The 22,024-nt window shown below is 48.6% G+C and overlaps 1 protein-coding gene and 1 long non-coding RNA gene across 2 annotated transcripts; both read left to right on the top strand.

The window, feature by feature from the left end:
• Positions 1-298: 298 nt before the first annotated feature.
• LOC307199091 (zinc finger protein 212-like) lies at positions 299-21,459 on the top strand. The gene is made up of 8 exons (XM_079946715.1): positions 299-420; positions 3,307-3,711; positions 4,892-5,018; positions 6,792-6,905; positions 8,014-8,124; positions 8,685-8,798; positions 9,251-9,349; positions 19,244-21,459. The coding sequence occupies exons 1-8, from the start codon at positions 397-399 to the stop codon at positions 20,602-20,604; spliced, it is 2,355 nt and encodes a 784-aa protein (XP_079802841.1). The 5' UTR covers positions 299-396; the 3' UTR covers positions 20,605-21,459.
• LOC307199370 lies at positions 11,919-13,413 on the top strand. The gene is made up of 2 exons (XR_013831936.1): positions 11,919-12,146; positions 12,185-13,413. It is a non-coding gene; the product is annotated as an uncharacterized lncRNA (long non-coding RNA).
• Positions 21,460-22,024: the final 565 nt, after the last annotated feature.

The following is a 22,024-nucleotide window of genomic DNA, read 5'->3' as shown; positions in this document are numbered from 1 at the left end:
AGCCAGCCCCGCCCTCAAGGGCCTGCTCGGCACTTCAACTCCCATCATCCTCTCTACGGCGCGGCCGGCGGCAACGCATGACGGGAGTTGTAGTGCCTCGGAATCCGGCGGTTTCCCGCCCAAAAAAACCGCCACCCGGGGACTGAGGAGGGAGGGAGGGAGGGAGGGGGTGGCCGTTCGTTCCTCCCGCCTGCCGGCGGCGCTGCACTGAGGGGAAGCGGAAGCTGCCGCCTGCCGGTCTCGCGATGCGTGGCGGGCGCACACTCCGTCGCCTCGGCTTCCGGCTGCAGTGCGCCTGCGCAGTTCGGCCTCCGCCGCTCCCCCCCCCCACGCTCGCTGCCTCCGAGCGCCGCTCGCCTTGTCCGTCTCTCTCTCTCTCTCTCTCTCTTCGGAGCCATGGCTGGGGGGGCGCCTGTCCAGGTGAGGCTGGGGGGGGGGGCAGGGCGGGAGGAGCGACACACCTGACGCGCGAGGCCTTGTGGGAAGCAGGGCGCAGGAGGAAGACCCAGCCCCCCCCCGGCGGATTCTCCTTGTTTTACCTCAGAAATCTCAGAGGGGGGGTCGGGTCGCCCCCCCCCCCCGCTTTGTTCATCTCCCTCCCCGGCCCCCAAGTCCCTCAAGGCCTCCCCTCGGGCCTCAGGGAAACGAGCGAAGGACCCTCCCCACTGGTTTATTGAATTTATATAGCGCCCTATATCCGGAGGTCTCTTTTTAAATAAGTAATCTTTATTGAATTTTACATTTTTATCTTTTTTTATTGAGATAGCCGGAGGTTTCAGGGCGGTTCGCAGAATAAAATAGTAGTAGTAGTAGTAATAATAATAATAATAAATTTTGGCTGGGTTACCCCATCCACTCAGTCATCAAAAACTTCCCTAAACAGGGCTGCCTTCAGATGTCTTCTAAATGTCAGAATATCACAATAAAGCCACAATATATATAATATATATAATCAATATATATATATATAATCATTATATATATTATATATATATATATATATATATATATATAATCAAATATATATAATATACATATATATAATCAAAATATAAGCAATAACACCCCACCCCCCAAAAAAACTCATTTTAAAAGGGCATTTCAGTGTCTAGACAGTGAGCTCTCCATGCCCACAAGCGGAAGAGGCGAAGGTCCTGTTCTGTCAGTGGGGGAGGGGAGACAACTCCAGAATTCCTTAATAGTCCCAGATTCTGGAAAAGGAAAGGAAAATCACAGGTCTAGGGTGCTATTTATTTGTTTATTTGTTTTTATGAGGTGGGGTGGGTAGCACCAGACCCTCCACATGTCCCTGTTTTCCAGGGCCAGTCCCTGGCATTCCTATTATCAAATGTTGGAGGGTATGGGGTAGGCGTCATGTGGCGGGATAAATTATTCCCTCCACCTGTCCAGCATTTTTATGCCACCTGGTTGCAAATGTCCATCTGGGTGGTTCACAAGGTAAAAAGCACACCCCTGCTACCAGTTTAATAATAATAATAATAATAATAATAATAATTTATTATTTGTACCCCGCCCATCTGGCTGGGTTTGCCCAGCCACTCTAGACGGCTTCCAACAAAGATTAAAAATACATTAAAATGTCACACATTAAAAACTTCCCTGAACAGGGCTGCCTTCAGATGTCTTCTAAATGTCAGGTTGTTGTTTATCTCTTTGACATCTGATGGGAGGGCGTTCCGCAGGGCGGGCGCCACCACCGAGAAGGCCCTCTGCCTGGTTCCCTGTAGCTTGCACTCACCAAGTGATTCCTCTGGTGCTGATAGGCAGCAAATGGGTCAGATACAGTTGTTGGCCAGGGAGGTACTTCCCTGCAGGGGTCCTGGAAGCAATTGACTTGGAACCCTGTCTAAATGCACTATTTCTGATATTTCGGTGAATCTCTCAAAATGCAAGCCAGCTTGTTAAAATTTGCATGTCCTGAATGAAAAAAGTGTATTGTTCTGATACTATGGGAAGCACGCTGAGATGAGCAAGTATTTCTTAATGGGTGATGCAATTTGGACTGATCAAGGGCAGAAGCGCTTGCTCTGCTGACTTGCTTCTGTGTGAGCTGATCACAGACAAAGAATACAGGGAGAGTCAGATCATATGTCCATCTAGCTCAGTATTGTTTACAATGACTGGAATTGGCTCTCCCAAGATTTCAGACAGGTTTCCCCTCTAGCCTTAACTGGAGATGCCAGGAATCTTTTGCATGCAAAACAGATTCTCTGCCACCGAGCTATGGCCTTTCCCCAGCACTCCTTTAACTCCCCCTCCCCACATCCAAATGAGGGACATGGGTGGCACTGTGGGTTAAACCACAGAGCCTAGGACTTGCCGATCAGAAGGTCGGCGGTTCGAATCCCCGTGACGGGGTGATCTCCCATTGCTCGGTCCCTGCTCCTGCCCACCTAGCAGTTCAAAAGCACGTCAAAGAGCAAGTAGATAAATAGGTATCACTGCGGCGGGAAGGTAAACATCGTTTCCGTGCACTGCTCTGGTTCTCCAGAAGCGGCTTTGTCATGCTGGCCACATGACCCGGAAGCTGTCTGTGGACAAATGCCGGCTCCCTCAGCCAATAAAGCGAGATGAGCGCCGCAACCCCAGAGTCGGTCACGACTGGACCTAATGGTCAGGGGTCCCTTTCCCTTTACCCCACATCCAATAAGAACCACGGAAAAAGACTCTGACAGAGTTCCTCTCTTTCACAGTGGCGTAGCGTGGGGGGTGCAGCGGGGGCCGGCCGCACCGGGCGCAACATCTGGGGGTTAGGGTTAGGGGGCGCAAATCCACGGGTTAGGGGGGCGCAAATCCATGGGTTAGGGGGCGCAAATTACTTGCCTTGCCCCGGGGGCTGACAACCCACGCTACGCCACTGCTTTTTCATTGCTTCACTTGCTGTCCTCACAGAAGTGAGGACAAAGACAAATGCAGTTAAAGGTCACAAAGGGAGAAGCTTCTCTTGTGACTCATGCAGTAGCAACGATGATTAAATTGCATTTTGCCCCTTGTCTCATGTTGGCTAAAGTCCATAATAAAGGTGGGGGCAGAGCAGTGACCCAGCTTGATTCCTCCTCAGACTGCCAGTTGTATGTATCGATACCCAACCATTCACTGGGTTTGTTCAGTACTTGCAAAATTACCACTTAAATGGCAGTATTTTTGCACCCATTTTGCCCAAGCATATGTTGCTGCCTCTGACATTTCAGAAGGGGAGAATGCGGTGGGAGATGGGAAGGATTTTTCGTGATGTCATCTGAAACGCAAGATGGCCACTGACTTTGGGTTTCTGTCTCCGCAAAGCAGGCTATGGAGTGTGATGCGGAGCCAAGGTCTCTGCTGCCTTTCCAGTCCCTTGTGAACCTCAAGCAGGCCACTACGCGGGAGATGCAGGTGCAAACGTCCGAGGCTTCCATGTGGGCGGCGGTGGCGGCCATCCAGGCCATCGACAAAACGGTTGACAACCACACCATGCGCTTGCTGTGCTTGGAGGGCAGGATGGGGTCAGCAGAGAAGAAGCTGGGAGCCTGTCAAAAGACCTCAACCGAAATGGAGAAGCAGCTGGAGAGCAAGTGGGCTGCGCTGGGGACCTTAACTGAGGAGTACAGGCAGCTCCAGAAGAGACTGGAGAATGTGGAGAATCTGCTGAAGAATCGGAACTTCTGGATCCTGAGATTCCCCCCAGGTGTGAAGGGAGAAACGCCCAAGGTTAGGAGTATTATTTATATCATTTATTAAATTTGTTTGCCGCCCTTCATCCATTGATCTCAGGGCAGTTCACAACATAAAATGACAATATAAAAAACACAAAATGCAATCAGCCAAAGGCTTGGTTGGCACCTAAAGGTGTATAAGGAAGGCTTTGATATAAGTGCAAAACATTCTGCTTCCAGAGCTAACAAACATTATTTATGTTTACTGCATGTATTATGCAAATTACTCCAGTGCTATAGATGCAAACAATATTATTTGGATTGCCAGGAATAACTTGGAGCCATGAAAAATATTTTAAAACCCAACTATGAAACCTCCCTGTAGTCATTTGAAGTCTATCCAGAATTCTCCTCCATAGCTCATTTCAGACTCGAGATCAGTAAGCATGCTGTTTTTTTGTACTGAATGCATGGTTCTGTGATTCACAGTGCACTATTAATGCCCCCAGAATTCTTCTGGCTGCCTCCTTGGGCTTTCTGTGGGAGCGCTAGAGGTTCTTCCTTTTCCTTGGGTCACAGCACCAAACAGAAAGTTGCTTTCACAGTGTTCCCCACATCTGTATTCCTGGATAATAGACATGCTTTGCAGATGTTTTAGCTCTCCTTGGCAGTTCACACTGTTTTCAGTGGGGCTGCAGGATGCTGAGAACTTTTGGAAACAAATTTATTTTATCTCAGTGGCCAAAATGTGTGGCCTTGAAAACAGGATGCTTTTGTCCGCTTCAGACAATAGTCCTGTTAGCACATAAAACTAAGCTCAGTGTGAACAAGTACGTGTGCCGGTTCACAGAAAGAAAACTGGCTGCTTCGTTCCTTCATGTTTTGGCTTCATGTTACATCCAAACCTGGGCTTGTGGTTTATCACCCACAGACAGATCACAAGTGGTAGGCCAAGAACAAACCTTAGCTATAGCAGATCATGAGCTCAGGTTCATATGTAATACCAAGCCAAACCGTGACTTAGTTCCCAGTAGCAGGGGAAGCGGCTGTGATTTTCGCTCTGTGCACTGATACACCTGCTCATTCATGTTTGGCTAAGTGTTATATGTGCACCAGCCTCTCTTTATGTAGAAAGTGATTCTTCCAACACCATCTAGTAACATTTCTTGCCTACCAGTTAGGCTGACTGGGTTGGGAGTCAAGAGGGTGCTGAGCTTTAACTTCTATTGTTCCAGGTTCCAGTGACCTTTGATGACCTCTCAGTCCATTTCAACGAGAAGGAATGGGGAGACCTGGACGAGTTGCAGAAAGAGTTGTACAAGACAGTCATGAAAAGCAACTACGAGATGCTGGTCTCACTGGGTGAGATTTAAGAAACCCTGAGTTGGTATATAATGGGATGCAGGCTCAAAGTTCTTACATGTTTGGGTGATCATTATCAGTATCTTGAGAGCTAATGTGGTTTAGTGAATAAGAGAGGCCTCTCCTCTTTGATTATCTGCAACGTGTGTATCAAAAAAGAAACAAAATAAGGGCATTTGTTGTCATGGAAGAGCCCCTGCTCAGGCAGAGAAACTGCCATTGGACCCCTTTTTTAGTTTCTGAGCCATTACCATGGGTTCATAGCTCCAAAGAGAGTTTTATAGGCCATGCTGTCCAACCCTTTGCTTGGTTCAGGAAATCCACAGCTGGAGCAAATCAGCTGGGGAGAGCCTGGAAATGGCAGAGAACTGGGCTCCATGGCATCAAGTCATAGCAGCGTGGCACTGGTATCCAACATATCCTAGGCCAGCTCAGCTTCTCCCACCCCTGGGATGCCCAGTTTTTGGTGGGTCACATGCACTCTTGGCAAATGAAGCAAGGAGGAAGCCAGTAGAGTCATTGGTGGGGGGTGGGGACGGAGACACCTGCCCCATCCAACACTCCCCTCCCTTCCCCCAGCATGGCGGATAAGGGATTTGGACTGCAGTGAAGCCTATTAGAAAGTCTGTAGCTTCCTTCCCCAACCTGCTACCCTTCTGATGTTTCGGACTGGAATTCCTATTGGGTCCAGCCAGCATGACCAGTAAGGTAAAGGTAAAGGTACCCCTGCCCGTACGGGCCAGTCTTGACAGACTCTGGGGTTGTGCGCCCATCTCACTTAAGAGGCCAGGGGCCAGCGCTGTCCGGAGACACTTCCGGGTCACGTGGCCAGCGTGACATCGCTGCTCTGGCCAGAGCCAGAGCCAGAGCCGCACACGGAAACGCCGTTTACCTTCCCGCTGGTAAGCGGTCCCTATTTATCTACTTGCACCCGGAGGTGCTTTCGAACTGCTAGGTTGGCAGGTGCTGGGACCGAGCAGCGGGAGCGCACCCCGCCGCAGGGATTCGAACCGCCGACCTTTCGATCGGCAAGCCCTAGGCGCTGAGGCTTTAACCCACAGCGCCACCTGCGTCCCAAGTATGACCAGTAGTCAAGGATAATAGGAATTGTAGTCCCAGACATCTGGTGGTCACCAAGTGGGGATGGATAACTCATGGGCAGCAGCCATATTTTGGCTAGTTTTGCACCTTGAAACACACCCATTCTTGATCGTGGGAGCTGTTTGGTGTTCAGCTCGAGGGAGGTTGCAGCTTAGCAGTAGACTGCACACTTTGCATTTGGCAGAGGGGACTCCAGTTAGTTCATCTTACAGATATTTTTTAATGGATCTCTGGTAGCAGAGCTGTGAAAGGTTTCTTCTGCCTGAAACCTTAGACAACTGCTGCTTGTCAGAATACAGTGGTACCTCGGGTTAAGTACTTAATTCGTTCTGGAGGTCTGTTCTTAACCTGAAGCACCACTTTAGCTAATGGGGCCTCCCGCTGCTGCTGCTGCGCCGCCGAAGCACAATTTCTGTTCTCATCCTGAAGCAAAGTTCTGAACCTGAGGTAATATTTCTGGGTTAGCGGAGTCTGTAACCTGAAGTGTATGTAACCTGAGGTACCACTGTAGATGATACTGGGCTAGATAGACTGGTGGTCTGACTCTGGATAACACAGCTCTTTCTGTCAAAGCCATGGCTTGTTTACTTGCAAGCTTTCACAATTCTCTGTCTCTTTTGTTAATGAATGGCATATAATGACCTCCTCTTTTCCCATTCATCGATTGAACAGACTATGCCGTCGCCAAGCCAGAGATCCTGACTCGGATTGAGCAGGGAGAAGAGTTGTGTGAGAAAGGACTTGGAGATTCAGAAGGCAGTGGTGTCCCTGAACAACTTGACGCAGGTGCGTTAACAGGCCTCCGAAACACAGAGCAGAGAGTCCATTTGCTGCCTCATCATAACAGAGATGTTATCTTGCAATTTCTTTTGACCTTTGCCACTGGCTGTGTTGGCAGCATTTGGATATGACTTGCAAGGGAAGCCTGTAGCCCAATGTGGGTGAGATCCAGCTCCTCAGCCCCACTCCTTTGCCTCAAAGGATATTGGTGGGAGCTTTTGCCCTGGTATGACACCAGGGAAGAAGAAAGTTGAGGGCAGGAAATGCAGCCTTAGTAATCCTTGTTGTGTATGGACATTGTGTAATTCCTGTTTTACTGGATTCGAGTGATGGTTTTATTCTGAGAATATAAAGTGCCTCTTTTCGGCTATGAAGTGGAATATAACTAATCTAAATGAATAAATAAATGCATGGGGACATTGGGCTGGATGCCCCTCGCTTGCACTTTAGTTGTACTCAAAGTATGGAAATGAATCCACATGTTAAATCCACCTGTTTAAGTTTAAGGTGTTTGTTCACTTAGAGGGCTTGAGGAGCAGAAGTGATATTTGTCTTGCAAAAGGCGCACATTTTCCAGCACATTGATTATTTTCTTTTTGCCTTATATGCTTCATTCCTGTAGTGCTTTTGCAACAACTTTCATACTTGGCAAAAACGTGTTTTTTTCCTGTTTCAAATATTCATTTTTGTATCGGAAGAAGTGGCCTTGTACGCCCAGGACGTTGTATTTGTCCTTGTGCACCTTTTGCATCAGTGTGTATAATCCATCCTGCCCGTTGTCGGTCCTGGGTGATACCCTTTTAATTGCAGAAAGTTCTTGCATCCAGATTGGAAAGCCATCTTATTCCACCAGGCAATTTGTACATGCAAGACTGCTTGGAGAGCCTGGCCGTTTTCAGAATGTGACGTGGGCTCTGTTACGGTCCAGGGATGGTTAGAAAATGAAGACTTCTTACATGGGAACCTGGTTAGGAAAGTGATTGGAATGTATTGGGTTGTGTAATGAAACACTAAGTGTTTAAACCTCAAGTTTGTGACCAGCAGGTTGTTGTGTGTGCATGGTTTTCAGTGTTCATCAGCTGATGCACAGCAACTTCTTCTCTCTCCCATTCAGACTGCCCCGCTGCTCCAGTCGATGTTTCTTTGTGGCTTAAACAAGAGGTGGAGGAATCCCAGAATGGGGAGGCTAAGCTTCCTGAAGAGACGAGCAATGGCTGCCGCATGGGTGAGTATTTAAATGCATTGTGGGTTCTGCTTCGCTTTTAGGCTCCCGAGGAAGAAAGCAGGCCCTTGACTTGAGGGCTCCCCTCTTCCCAGCAGGTTCTCTTTCATTATAAAGCCAGGATTATGAAGGAGCTGCTTACACAATTGGCAGCCTGCCATATTCATTTAGTCCTTTGCGGGCAGCTTTGGAGACACAAGGCATATTTTTCGGGTGGGACTTCAAAGGTTTCTTTCCTTCCTCACCTCCACCACAACCCCATGTCACCTTTGCTGTTTTAACTGGCTGGTTTTATGGGTTGTGTTGGACTTCACTGTGCCCTTTAGCATTGCCCCTTGAAACTCTTTCTTCCAAACCATCCAAACCAGTCTTTGCTCCTTCACCTCCTTCCTCTGACCTCTTTCACACTCTTCCCACTGACCTACCCTGGCTGCAAAGCCCTCCTCTTTCTGTCCCCCCCTCTTGCCACACATGCGCTTCCTCCTGCTGCCTGTGGCTCTGGATGAGTTTTCTCCTTGATGGAGAAGAGCAGCGCCCTGTGACCTCCTCTCTCCTATGCGCAGGTTCTCACATGGATATAGTAGAGTCATCCTCATGGATTAAAGAGGAAGTGGAAGAGGTGCGCTTTGCTCCTGAGGATGGCCAGGAAAGAGACCTCGGCCACAAAGGCAGCCTGGGTGAGTCCTGTCTTCGATCTCCCTTGGAACCAATTATGCTTGTCTTGTTAGGAATGCATTGAATGCGTAATTCCTCATGAAGACATTGAAGTGGGTGTAAAGAAGCTGATTTAAATTTGTAGTGACGGCTCTAATATAACTGTTGCAGCAAACCTTCAAAGGCTTGCAGTCCTTATTCTTAGACATGCAAATTTTCTATCCCTGGCCATGTGCCATCTTTCTCTTTCTCTTTCTTTTTCTTTTTCTTTTTCTTTTTCTTCTTTTTCTTTTTCTTTTTCTTCTTTTTCTTTTTCTTTGTTAACAACGTCCAAAAGCACCTGCCAGACTGCAGATTTCCCCCTGCGGTTTGGCTAGTTATTTTCCTACCAAGATTCCCTCACGAAGATATTTCTCCTCTGAACGTTGAGTAGAACGGGACAGCCTTGGTTGCAAATTTCCTTCTTCCTCGACAGAATATCAAACTGTCACGGTGGATGAAGAGCACATGGCGGAACCCCAGGAAGGCATGTGTGCGCAGGAGCCGTTGTTCCTTGGTGAAGGGCCTAGCACTGGTGAGTAGCAGGACAAAGGTTTTTTTGGCTCTTGAGAGCGTTGGTCCTTAGATTCCCCCTTGGGTGGGGCTGGTAACAGCAAACCCTCTGGCCCAGCCAGTGTGCTCTGTCTTCCCACTGTACTAACTGCAGTGTTCTGTCTCACCACCAAACTGGCACATAGTTTGAAGCAGGAAAGCTGCATTCCTAAGCAAATTAAGGGGGAAGATGTACCAGAGAGCAGGATTGTGATGGGGGGGGGGGGGGCTTCTGATATGATGAGCAACGGCTTGCAGAGCCTCAGGGCTGGAAGGCGATCAGCCCCTTGAAACTCCACATGCTCTCACCTTATGGTAGCTTCTTCCTACTTAAGGGTACTAGGACTTTGGGTGCCTTCTCACAAAACCATTTTTCATTTTAAAGGTCTGGATGCTCTTTGTCTCGTGTCTTTAAAATGCACAGCCGTGAGGGGAATCGGGGGATCAGACTTGCAGTCACACACATTTATTGCAGCAGGAAACAGACTGAACGTGTACTCAATGGAGAGAGACCTCTGTGACTCCCTTAAGATTTAGTGTCCACAAGGACTGGGATCGCTCAGCAGTGTTTTAGAAGTTAGAAAATAACTAATGAGGAGAATGAACATCCTTGCACACAGTGCTAGAAAGGATGCTCATGGGGAAATGCAGTATAAAGTTTGTGGGGAGTTAACTTTCATCCTCCTTATGACAGCTGAGTCATTTTAGACTTGCTCCAGAGTTCTGAGTCTTAATTGTATCTGCTGCATTTCAGAACGTTTTAAGATGCGACAAATATTTGCTCAGATTAGTTAACAGTGTTGGGAGACTTTCAGGCACCTCTTAATGGTATTCATGGCAATCTTTCCTTGACCCCTCCTAACCAGGTGTAACCCCAAAGCTATTTTTCAAGTTGCCACCACCTATTCCTGCTCAAGACTAAATTCTGGTGTGTCTGGGGTTTTTGTTTTTTTAAACAAAGAAGTATACATAGGAACAGAGGGCAGTCCTGCTTTAAATTTCTAATAGTCCTAATAGATTCCAACTGAGCCACACACTTCAAATGCCTCACGGGATCTAAGAAGTAACTGGCAAATAGTCACCTGTGCAGTCGATTTGCACAGCATTCAATGCCAGTTTGGTGTGGTTAGAGTGTTGGGCTAAGACCTGGGAGACCTGGCTTCTAGCCCCCTCTCAGGCATGAAGGTCACTTGGCAACCTTGGGTCCAGGTACTGCCTCTTTGGCTTACCTACCTCACAGGGTTGTTGTGAGGAAAAATGGGGAGCGGGAGAGGCAAAATGATGCATGCCACGTTGAGCTGCTTGGAGGAAAGGTGGAATATAAATAGGGTAACATAAAAAGAATAAATATATAAATAAGTCAGTCCTTAAAATTAGTTCCAACAAAAACAACTCACTACGGCCAGGATCCAAATAGACAGTGCTCATGCCAGGGAGAGTAAGAATTTTCCCTGCTAAAGAGAGAAGCCACTAATCAATTTGAAAAGCCGCTTCTCTCTCGTGCCCAAGATAGTAAGAGAGGCTGCTTTCCTCACATGCAGATCTTGGGCACACACACTTTTTGTTTGCTGGTTTCTGCTAAGCAACTAACTTCAGCTTTGTGTATACTTTGCTAAGAAGTGGATCCTCCTTAGGCCCTTTGCTCTCTTCCCCAGTTGTTGGTTTGGCAGGGATTTGCGGCATAGTGTCTTCTTGGAACGGCAGAGGGGATTGGTTGGGATAGAGCCCTTTTAGTCAAAGTGCGAGCAATGAAGCGATGCTTCTTCTAGAGCAGAAGAGGCAATTGCTGTGGAAGGTTGGAGAGCCTGGCTGCTGTGGTGGCATGCTAGCAGATCCCAACACTTCCTGGTCAGGCAAGCTACAGGCAAGGCCAGGATCACCAAGGAAATCTCACACTGCTCATTCAGTCCCTGAGAACCAGAATCCCATTGGACGTAAAGAGTGACAAAGCCCTTCCAGATCTTGCTGAAGCCCCTGACTGCCAGAGGAACCAAAGCTTTTGCAGCGAGCTAGGCTGAGTTTTGCTTGCAATAAATGGTCCAGAAGCGGACGCCACCTGAAGATGTCTCCTGCGCGAAATGCCACGGTTCAGAATGGTGCATCTTTAACATTTCCCTCGGAGGGAGACGTAACTGCTGACATTTCAAGAACTTGAAAGAAGCCTAAATGTCACTGCTCTCTGCTGGATGCGTTTGGGAGGCGCTTGGCACTGAGAAGAAGAACTGTGCAAGCAAGTTGATTAATGTGGAGGCTGGGTTCGAAATGTCTCTGCTAGGCCAGATGTCGGCTGGAGGTCTTGGAGCATAGAAGTATGATATAGAAGGCCACACTTCTATCTTCTGTTTGGTTTCGGGAAGCCAAAGTGGGGGCTACCAAGGGAATCCATTGAAGCAAGAGATCAGTTGTTTGCTACCAGTTCTCCCCGATGAATTTTTCTGTGTTATTCATCATCATCAACCTTTTATTCGACCGTCAGTCAGAAAAAAATACAAATACGTTTATCAATACACAGTTAAAACATCCAGAAAGGTTTTAGAACTTAGCTGTTTTTCTGTGTTATTGAGCGCCCCAACTTGGTAGCTGTTCAGCACAGCTTCGTGTGTAAGCCTCCACCAAACTGTTGCTGCAGGCAGGAGTCTCTTGGAATGCTGCCTTGAAAGCTGCCTACCGAGAACTGTGTGAAAACTGGAGGAAGGCGCCAGAGAAGAGACAGCGGCCCAAGACCCAGTGGCTTTCCTAGGTTCCCAGGCCCAGCCCAGTTTGCCCAGTGGGTCAAGGAGGCCTGGGAAAGTGTCTCTGCGGACATGACAAGCCACAGCCCAGTCATTTATTGCAACAGCTGGTTCAGACTTCATCCAGGGCACGGTCATTGCTGTTACCCGGAGGTGGAGCGGGGGAGGGGACTCATTGTTTGGCCTGCATCCTAGATAAAGAAGGGACTAAGGGAAGGATGCTGACGAAGTCGGCTTCAAATGAATGCCACTTGGGGTTCCTTCTCCCGAAGCGAAGGCATCTTAGGTTTCAAAAACCAGTTCAGGTTTAATAAAGCCATTAAATTATTGTTAAACGCCTGAATGCAAGATCTTTCCTTCTAGTTCATTTCCCACGTGTAGTTCTCCCGCTTATGACACAGGTAATAAATTAAAACAACAATAATAGCAAATAATGGTAATTGTATTGACTTGTTGTGGTGTAAAATCTAGTGCTTATAATTTTTTAAAAAAGTTATTTGGAAGAGGCTCCATTGTCTCCCAAGGCAGCTTGTTTTATTTCTAAAGTCAAAAGTGTTCTGTTGCTTCTGTGAAATGTCTGCGGGTCATTTGCTTGCTGGAGCCATTGGCAGGTACCACATCCCAGTTGTACTTCATTGCTCCTGCTCTCCAGCTTGTGGTATGTGTTGTGCTCTGGCTAGTGCAGTTTAAGTCTGATGTGGGTGTGGAGGGGCTGTGGAGGTTGATTTGTAGTTCGTTTCCTCTTAGACTGGGTTACCTGGCCCTGTAGTAACACCTTCCCCGATCTTACTGGTACATTTAGCAAGGTGCCCCCTGTAATGATTCCCGCCCCCAATATATTCCATGGATATCTATTAATACAGTGGTACATCAGGTTAAGTACTTAATTCGTTCTGGAAGTCCATTCTTAACCTGAAACTGTTCTTAACCTGAAGCACCACTTTAGCTAATGGGGCCTCCTGCTGCCACCATGCCACCGGAGCATGATTTCTGTTTTCATCCTGAAGCAAAGTTCTTAACCCGAGGTACTATTTCTGAGTTAGCGGAGTCTGTAACCTGAAGCGTATGTAACCCGAGGTACCACTGTATTGTATTTAAGGCTTAAAAATGTGTCATAGTCTAGGTTGTTAATAGAATAAAGCTGTGAACTTTGGATTCTCAAACTTCTACTTTCTCTCTGATCTCACCTCTCACCACACTTTTAGAAATAATTGTCGTGTGTGAGCAGGATGATAGCGTTGGGACAGCATTAGACTGGGATCAAGGAAGAAGGCGCTATAATACAATGCCAAAAGTTAGGGAAACAGGGCAGAGAGGGGGAAAAACTTAATTCCACCTGTGAATGAGGTGGTACAGCGCGGTTCATTTAAAGGAGACATTAGCAGAAAGCTGGGAGGGGTTTGCAAATTTGGAAGCGGGGAAGGGTGGGGTGAGATTTAGGTACTGAAGCAGAGGCGGGAAGTTTGGCAGGGGCATACAGGGAGAATAGGCCGAATATGGATAGTTTTCCTGCAAGGACAGAAGGGATCCTGTGTGGGTTTTCACTGCCAGGAAGTTAAAACTCTTAAGAGGTTCATTCAAGTTTCCTGGACAACACCCTCCCAGTTTCACTGCCTTCCACCACTACTGCAAAACATTTTTCTGGCAGCTCCTAAGGCATGGCAAACACCATTTTATAACAAAAATGTCATTTCCTTTGTTCCTCTGCTCCTCTGCCTTTCCGATTCCTTCGGAGACGCACCACCCTTTTTCCATCGGAGGGAAGGGGGAGGGCCCACACATCAGCAAGCAGCGGAGGGGGCAAGGGAACTTTGCACAGACTCCTCAGGAGTCCTCAGGGACCCAGGCAGCCTGTGAAGAGGAACCTCAGGGAGTGAATATCTTTGACGTAATGGGCCATGATAGAGATAACCACACAGAGAGAAAGAGAGAGTTTTTATAAGGCAGCGTCTGCAAGCATTGGAATGGGAAACTTCCTTCTTTCATAGTTTGCAGCAGGCCCAGGATCATGGTTGCAGATTTATTCCCTTCACGAAGTGCTTGCCCCTTCTGCTGTAATGTGATTGTAAAAACATATGGGTTGGAAGAGATCTTGTGGGTAATTTCATGAAGGAATCTCATGAATGCATACTTGTTGGGTTTTGGCTACCCATGTGGGTTTTCTGGGACACATTGGTGATGAGGACCCAACAGAAAACCCTGGGTCCCTGTTCACAGATCTGTCCAGGGCAGCCAGCGTTTTCTTGCGGAGAGCAAATTCCTGTGTGACGTTTCCACCTTGAATCTGAGGTTACAAAACTTCAGGCCCCGGTTCTGTGAGCCGCTTTAGTTCTGTGAGTTGGGTGGCCCCTTCGGCCGTCTCTTGTACCTTCAGGAAGTTCCCTGTTCCCAGTCTGGAGGGACAAAAAACATTGTTTGGGGCCACAGAGTAAGAGCTTCCTCTTTGCTCAGGTCCAGCCCCCTTTCTGACTTGGGTTGATGCCGCTGGCGACATGGAGCACGTCCTTCGCGAGCAACACCGAGGGCGTTTTTACGAAATGATGGAGGAGATCCTGTCCACCAAGCGAGAGGACAACAACAGTTACATTAACCGCGAAAGATACAGGACTTTGATCGAAGAGGTCAAGGAGGCGAAGAGGCTCCGCAGCAAAAAGGGCAAGCATTACCGCCGGCTCAGGCGCTTCAACGTCCTGAACATCGGCGAGGAAGAGAAGCTGGTGGTGCCCGTCTCCCCTGGACACACCGAGGTGGTGTACTTCGTCCAGTATGAGGACTTGTTTGACATCCTGCACGCGGCACACATTGCCATCGGCCACGGCGGTCGGACCAGGATGCTGAAGGAGCTCAGTCGTAAGTACAAAAACGTCACTGCTGAGGCTGTAATGACTTACCTGAAACTTTGCGAGCTGTGCCAGAAAAAGCAAGGCGGTCCCAAGAAGGGCTTTTCTGCAAGGCCCGCGTTTCGCAGCGAAAGGGATTCGCATTGTTCGTTTGATATAATTTACATGTAGCAGGACTGGGATGCAAACTCAGAACAGTGCATTGGGATCCCCTGAGAAAAGTGTTCAGCCTGGACCGCTGCAACCAGGTATTTTTCACAATCCTCATTCCATGTCTTCTGCACTGCAGAGAGCTTGTATTTCAAATAACTGAAAAATTGGTGCTTGGGGTGGCGCCATAATCCTTAACGGGGAGCCACGGACTGTCGAAACACACAAACGGAGACATTTGGAAACAATAAGCTTGGTCAACGGAAGCAAGACGAAGTCTGAAATAGTTTCATTCAAAGCGTGAGGATTTCATTGCATCACGACGGCATGAAAAGGATTCCTTGCAGAAGCTGCCTTTGGATGGCCCCAAATGGTCTGGCTTCACCAAACTTGATTTCAGATAATTTAAGGACTTGGAGGTCTGTCAGAACAGGGTGATAGAAATTCAGGCGTGCTGATTTCGGTGCAGGCTGGTATCGCTTCAGCACACGCCCACAAATTGGGGAGGTCACTGAAACAGCCATCAGCACATGGAGACCTATGGAGAGACTCTCAGCTAATGTTAAAAAAATAATAATATTTGTAAAAATAAACTCCAGGTAGGCTTCAAGGAAAGTTGTCATGAACACCAGAACCTTCTGAGGATTGCACAAAAAGCAAAAACTCGCAAAGGACCGAGTCTTGGGAGAAGAATTGCCATTCTGAGGCTTATCTGGTTCTAACAGGCTTTATTTAAATAAAATATAAACAAATAACAGGTTCTGTTATTTTAAAAACCAGTTAGAAGGTTCCCCCCCAATCCAGCAGTATATACATTTTGTTCAATAATTAAATAACAAAAATGGCAATGCCAATTTGAAAACATTCTGATCTAAGTACTTCCTTGCATTGGGGAGTGGGCAGGGAAAACACCTTGACTTGAAAGCGTGGGTAACACAGGCCCTCATCCTGTAGTTCATTCTACAGTGCAAAGTTTTCAGAACAGAACTTCAGCCAGAGTTTGCTTAAAGGACTCCACCAAATATTTGCCTGTTTTGATTTTGGGCTTCCTCCTGTTGCCTTAACCATAATTTTTTATGTGTTTAGCCTGAAGTTAAAATGCCTCTGCATTTTCTGGAGGACAGGAGTGCCTGGCGTTCTCTGGTCCATGGGGTCACGAAGAGTCGGACACGACTAAACGACTAAACAACAACAACAAAATGCCTCTGCACCTCCCTGCATTAGAAACCCACGAGTCCTTTTGCCTAGTAGAGATTCATCAGGGCAGGGCCTGCTTTATAAAGTTCCTGCTCCTCAGTTTGTGAAACAGGCGAGGATGTGAAGTTGGGCTCACTCAGAAGTGTCCCATGGGAGTTCTGGTGAAACCCTTCAAAACTCACCACCTCCTGGTCTTGAGTCAAGTGCAACTTTCCCACTAAGTCATTCAAGGATTTTTTTAAGTTGTATTTATAAATGTTCATATATTGTGTGCGTTGATTTTGTAAATGAAGTATTTATTTGATTTTTTATATATATATGTATATTTTAATATTAATCAGTGATCCTGTCTTTTTACCCATTGTTGACTGCTTCGATTTCAAAGAAAGCAAGTTTTTCAATATGCAAGTGAAGCAGAGGCATTTGTGGTGCTGCAGCTAAATTGGCCTCCTCTGCGAGGCTGTAACTAAAAATGCTGACGTTCTCCTGCTTCTAAGAATCCTTGGGGTGGATTCTGTGCCTAGCTCAAAGCCCTTTGAACCCCTTCCAGGCCTGTACTGATGACTTCACAATCTCAAAAAAATATAATTCTGGGAGGAAGGGCAGTGGCAGGAATCCTGTGTCACTCCCAGTGTCACAAGCCTCTGCCTCTGCTCTAGTAAATAAATATATTGTCTGCCGATGGTCTTCCTTTGTGCTCCGCTTAAGAAGAGTTGTTTGTATGATAACAAAAATAAAGAAATCCCAACGCCCCAAACGACAGTGAACATCAGTGCTAAAAATGTCATAGTGTAGTAAAATGGTGTTGTTTGCTCTTAAATACCGATTAGCTTTGCACCTGCTTGTTTTCTTCACAGTGATGTCAGGTGGAATGTTAAGAGAAATTCTATTAAATTCTCTTGTTTGAAAAATGGCTTGGCATAATTCATTACCGAGATAACTTCTCTGGTTAAGGTTTGAAACCAGAAAGGATAAGAACATAAATTCCACAGTTCAATTATGTGCTGCATGAAGAAATCACTTCTTTCTGTATAGCTCACTTGGTAGAGCATGAGACTGTTAATTTCAGGGTTGTGGGTTCGAGTCCCACACTGGGCAAAAAACATTCCTGCCTTGCAGGGAGTTGGACTAGATGTTCCTTCTGGTCCCTTCCAACTCTACAGTTCCGTGATTCTGCGATTGTATACAGGGTTGAAAATGTGCTTCATTTATCTTCTCCATTGACAGTGACAATTGCACGTTTAAAGGTTTAAACTACTAAAAAGTTTAAATTACTAAAAAGTAATTAAGGTTTTTCCACAACTGCTGCCTTTCCCTGGCCTGGCTTGGTAATCGTAAGCACCGTTAACATTTGAGCATTTGGTCCTTCCCACAAGCTTAGTAGTAAATTTACTCTTTTTGATAATGCCATTATCAAACTCCCAGCAATACTTCTGATAATTCTGATAATAAACTACCGCAAGTAGTTTATTATTCTGATAATAAACTACCGCAAGTGCCATTGTGTTGTTTGACATAGCCAGTGCAGCCTACATTCTTGGCTCTCATAACCGTTTGCGTTTCAAGGAAAGGCAAGCTGCGGCCAGGCTTTCTCAGCCAGTGACTGAGCCCAGAGGGCCATGTGTGTCATCAGCAGCCCTGTGACATCTCATGATGCTAGAAGGAGCACGGCAGCTGTACTGTGATTCTGAATATTGCTTTTTATAGGTTAGGGGGCACTGGGGATAAGTTTATAGCAGGGGTTCTCAACCTGGTCCCTGCCACCCACTAGTGGGCATTTCAGGATTCTAGGTGGGCGGTAGGGAATTCTACGGCACAAGCTGAATCCTCCTTCCATCGAGCACTGGGGGGCGGTAAGGAAATTTTACCATCAAGAAAGATGCATTAGTGGGCGGTAGGTATAAAAAGGTTGACTACCCCTGGTTTATGGAGTTGAGGAGGCAGTGACCCCCAAAGGTTTGGGAACCACTGTTTTAAATAAAATGAAGGTGTTGGGCTTCAAAATATAAAGCCCATGCTTTGAATTGGTCCCAGAAACAAACGGGCAGGTCATGCTACTAGCATAATAGTGGCCTCCCTCTAACAGCTGTTTGCGGTTGGCCGTTTCTTCCCTTGGTCTGATTTGGTGGCTGTTCCTGAGCCCTCTTCAAAGGCAGCCTTATATATGCAGGCTGGACTTCCAGTTGATATCACCAAAAAGATGGGCTAGCGGGTCGTAGGGGAGACCTCAGCGTCAAAAAGCGAATTACTCCTTTAATCCCCTACTCAGCTTATTCAGGGCTTGTGTTCCCATGTCTCGTCTTAAGTCAGTTGAGCAATGGCGAAAAGTTGCCCTCCTCGCAAATTTATTTGCATGCTGCTTTTCCCTGCTCAAAGAGCCTCACAGCAACATACAGACTAAAACCCAGCATCTCAAGACGTTGCGTTAACCATTACAAAGTAGAGCACAATTTGTTGTTGTTGTTTAGTCATTTAGTCTTGTCTGACTCTTGGTGACCCCCTGGACCAGAGCACGCCAGGCACTTCTGTCTTCCACTGCCTCCCACAGTTTGCTCAAACTCATGCTGGTAGCTTCGAGAACACTGTCCCACCATCTTGTCCTCTGTCGTCCCCTTCTCCTTGTGCCCTCCATCTTTCCCAACATCAGGGTCTTTTCCAGGGAGTCTTCTCTTCTCATGAGGTGGCCAAAGTCTTGGAGCCTCAGCTTCACGATCTGTCCTTCCAGGGAGCACTCAGGGCTGATTTCCTTCAGAATGGAGAGGTTGGATCTTCTTGCAGTCCAAACAACAGCAAAACTTGCACTAATGTCAGTAAGACCAGCAAAACACTGAAATGCCTTAACAATAGAACCCAAACATCCATATAGGAGTGAAAACACGGCAGCTTAAGAGTCTGCTGTGGGAGAGAGCTTTTCCTGTGTAACACCTGGTCCCCTTCTGTTCTTGTTCTTTTCTCTAGCAGAACAAGAAACTTCAGCAGAGACACAGGAAGACGGAAGCCGCCGGAAGCCAGACTTGCTCATTGACCTGTCGGGAAGAACCACCCCTCCCAGCCCTGGGCACAGTCTTGCCTGTGGCGCTGAGCCTGGTGCCCAGCCCCAGCCCACCAAGGAGGAACCAGAGAACTTTATGCAGGAGCTGTACTCCTACCTGGACTGCGGGAAACGCTTCGGGCACAAGCGGCCTCTGCTGGACCACGAGACGCCCCACCCCTTCCAGTGCCTGGAGTGCCACAAGAGCTTTGGCTGGGAGGACGAGCGCCAGCCGGACAGCCACCCCCCTGCCACCTGCCCCGAGTGCACCCAGCGCCTGCGCAAGAAGCGCTCCAGCCTGGCGCACGTGGCAGATGCCCAGCCCTTCGCCTGCGCCACCTGCGGCGCCACGTTCAGCCAGTGGTCGATGCAGCTCCTGCACCAGAAGTGCCACGGGCCCCACAGCCACTCCTGCGGCGACTGCGGGGCCGGGGCCGGGTCGGCGCAGGAGCTCCAGCGGCACCGGAGGGCCCACGCCGTGGTGGGCAGGGCCCACTCCTGCCTCAACTGCCCCTGCAGCTTCCTCTCCTCCTCGGAGCTGGCCGCACACCGCCGGACGCACACCTCCAGCTGGCCGTTCACCTGCAGCTGGTGCCAGAGCACGTTTGCCAGCCGCAAGGTGCTCTCCGAACACCAGGAGCTGCACGTGGCGGCGGCGAGGAAGGTGCTGCCCCACGTCAAGCTTAGCTTCAGCTTCAACTGGCGCGAGTTCCTGGCGGAACAGATGAAGCACTGCCTGCACTCCAGCTGCTCCCCGCGGCAGGCGCTGGCCGAGCTGCTGCAGAAGAACTCGGAGCTGTGGCCCTACCCGTGCGCAGAGTGCGGCACCCACTTCTTCAACCAGTGGGCCCTCGCCAACCACAGGTGCGCTCCCTCGCCGAAGGTCGTGGCAGGGGGTGGCAGCGTGCTTTGGCAGGGGGCGGGCGCGGATCTGCCCCCAGCCGCCTTCCAGTGCCCCTCCTGCGGCCTGGGCTTCCCCCAGGAAGAGTCGCTGGCACAGCACCTGCCCAGACACAGCGGCGAAGGGCGCCCTTTCCAGTGCCCCCACTGCAAGAACAGCTACCTGTGCAAGGAGGCTCTGGCCGGCCACGTGCAGAGCCACTTCACCTGGCGGCCGGCCCACTGCTACATCTGCGACCGGGATTTCGCCCAGCCAGAGGAGCTGGTGGAGCACCTCAGCACCCACGTGGTGGAGCACCCCTACAAGTGCGGGCGCTGCCACAAGAGCTTCTTGAGCCCCTTCCTGCTAGGCAAACACTTCCAGCAGGAACATGCTGCCCTGGGTTAGCCGCCCGTCCGCAACCGGTTCGCTCAACCTGAGCTGCTGGAAAGAGCACCTGCTGTCCCACGCTGCCAGGGACCCCTTCCAGGGCGATTGGGGCGAGAGAGGCTGTTCTTGCCGGCACTGCTGGGGGAGCGTGCAGAAGAGGAGTCGTGCCTGGCGCAAACGGGGAAAAAGACAGAAATGTCTTCTCTAACTGGCTGCAGAAAGGGTTCCCCAAACTGAATGTGCCTGGAAAAGACTTTGCTCAGGTGGAAAGGGCTGCCTGGCTCTCGAAGGGTCTCTGGTTCACCTTCCTCTTCTTCCTTCTCCCCGCTGCGATCCCTCAGTATCGCTCTCAGACTGTGCTGTCGCTGCGGGAGTTGCAATCAATTAACTGGCAAATCGCCTCCCGCATATGGGTCCCAAGGTCTGCTTTGAGGTCCTTTAACAATCACGTCGTGTGCATTTTATATGCATCCTCAAAACGGACAAAAGGGTTTTTAAAAGCAGGACGAGAACAACCCAGCATAGGTTTAAAAGCAACACAAAATCAACGGCCAAGGCAGAGAACTTTTCTCCTAGCTTGGAAAGCTTGTTGAAACTCTCATGTTCTCACTTGTTTCTGGAAGGGGCAGAGAGGGGGCTCTTCTGGGGGTTCGACCCGCGGTGCTGGGGCGTGTTTAAATGTCTGCAGCCACGTGGGTGAGACAGATTGCAGGGTGCTGTTTTATCTAGGGGAGATCCATGGGGTTGACTCCTTAACGGATTGTGGGCCCCTGAGAAAAGTGCGTCCCTCAATGCTCCTGCGATGAGATTCTTCGATTCCATTTGGAATGGTTTTATGTGGTTTGTAGTACTAATGAGTTTAATGTTGTTGTTTTTTAAATGGCATAGTCTGCTGTAACCTGCCTGGGGACCTAATAAATAAATCTTCTAAATAAGTGTAGTGCTTGAAAAGCATCTTGGAGTTGGGTGCATCAGTCCCTGAATGAACAGCGCTGCCTTTCCAGCAAGGCTGTGGCAGTTGCACAGTGTCCTCTTTTTGCGGGACCCTGGAAACCTGCAGTGTCCTCTTTTTGCGGGACTCTGGAACACAGGTCACCAAGGTGCCGAATATAACACAACAAGCACAAGGGTTGCAGGGCGAGGCAGCTGGAGCGAACACACCCATGCACACACGTTTGCATGGAGGAAAAAATTTGCAGGAAGTTTCAAAAGCTGGAAAGCCTGGCCTTTTCTCTATTTTGGAGCCTGCAAAAGGGTTGTATTGCGGCAGCAACAGAAGTGTGGGAGATGGGGGAGGTAGCATGCTCTGTTCCCTTCTGAGCAGCCCAGTGCCCTCCGGATTTATTTATTTTTTGGACTACAACTCCCATCAGCCCCTGGCATTGGCTGATGGGAATTGTAGTCAGAAACACCTGGAGGCCATGTTGGCTACCTGACA

The sequence above is a fragment of the Podarcis cretensis genome (genome assembly GCF_951804945.1).
Source record: "Podarcis cretensis genome assembly, chromosome: 12".
In the NCBI taxonomy this organism is placed as follows: domain Eukaryota; kingdom Metazoa; phylum Chordata; class Lepidosauria; order Squamata; family Lacertidae; genus Podarcis; species Podarcis cretensis.
This window is presented reverse-complemented; position numbering and strand designations above follow the sequence as displayed.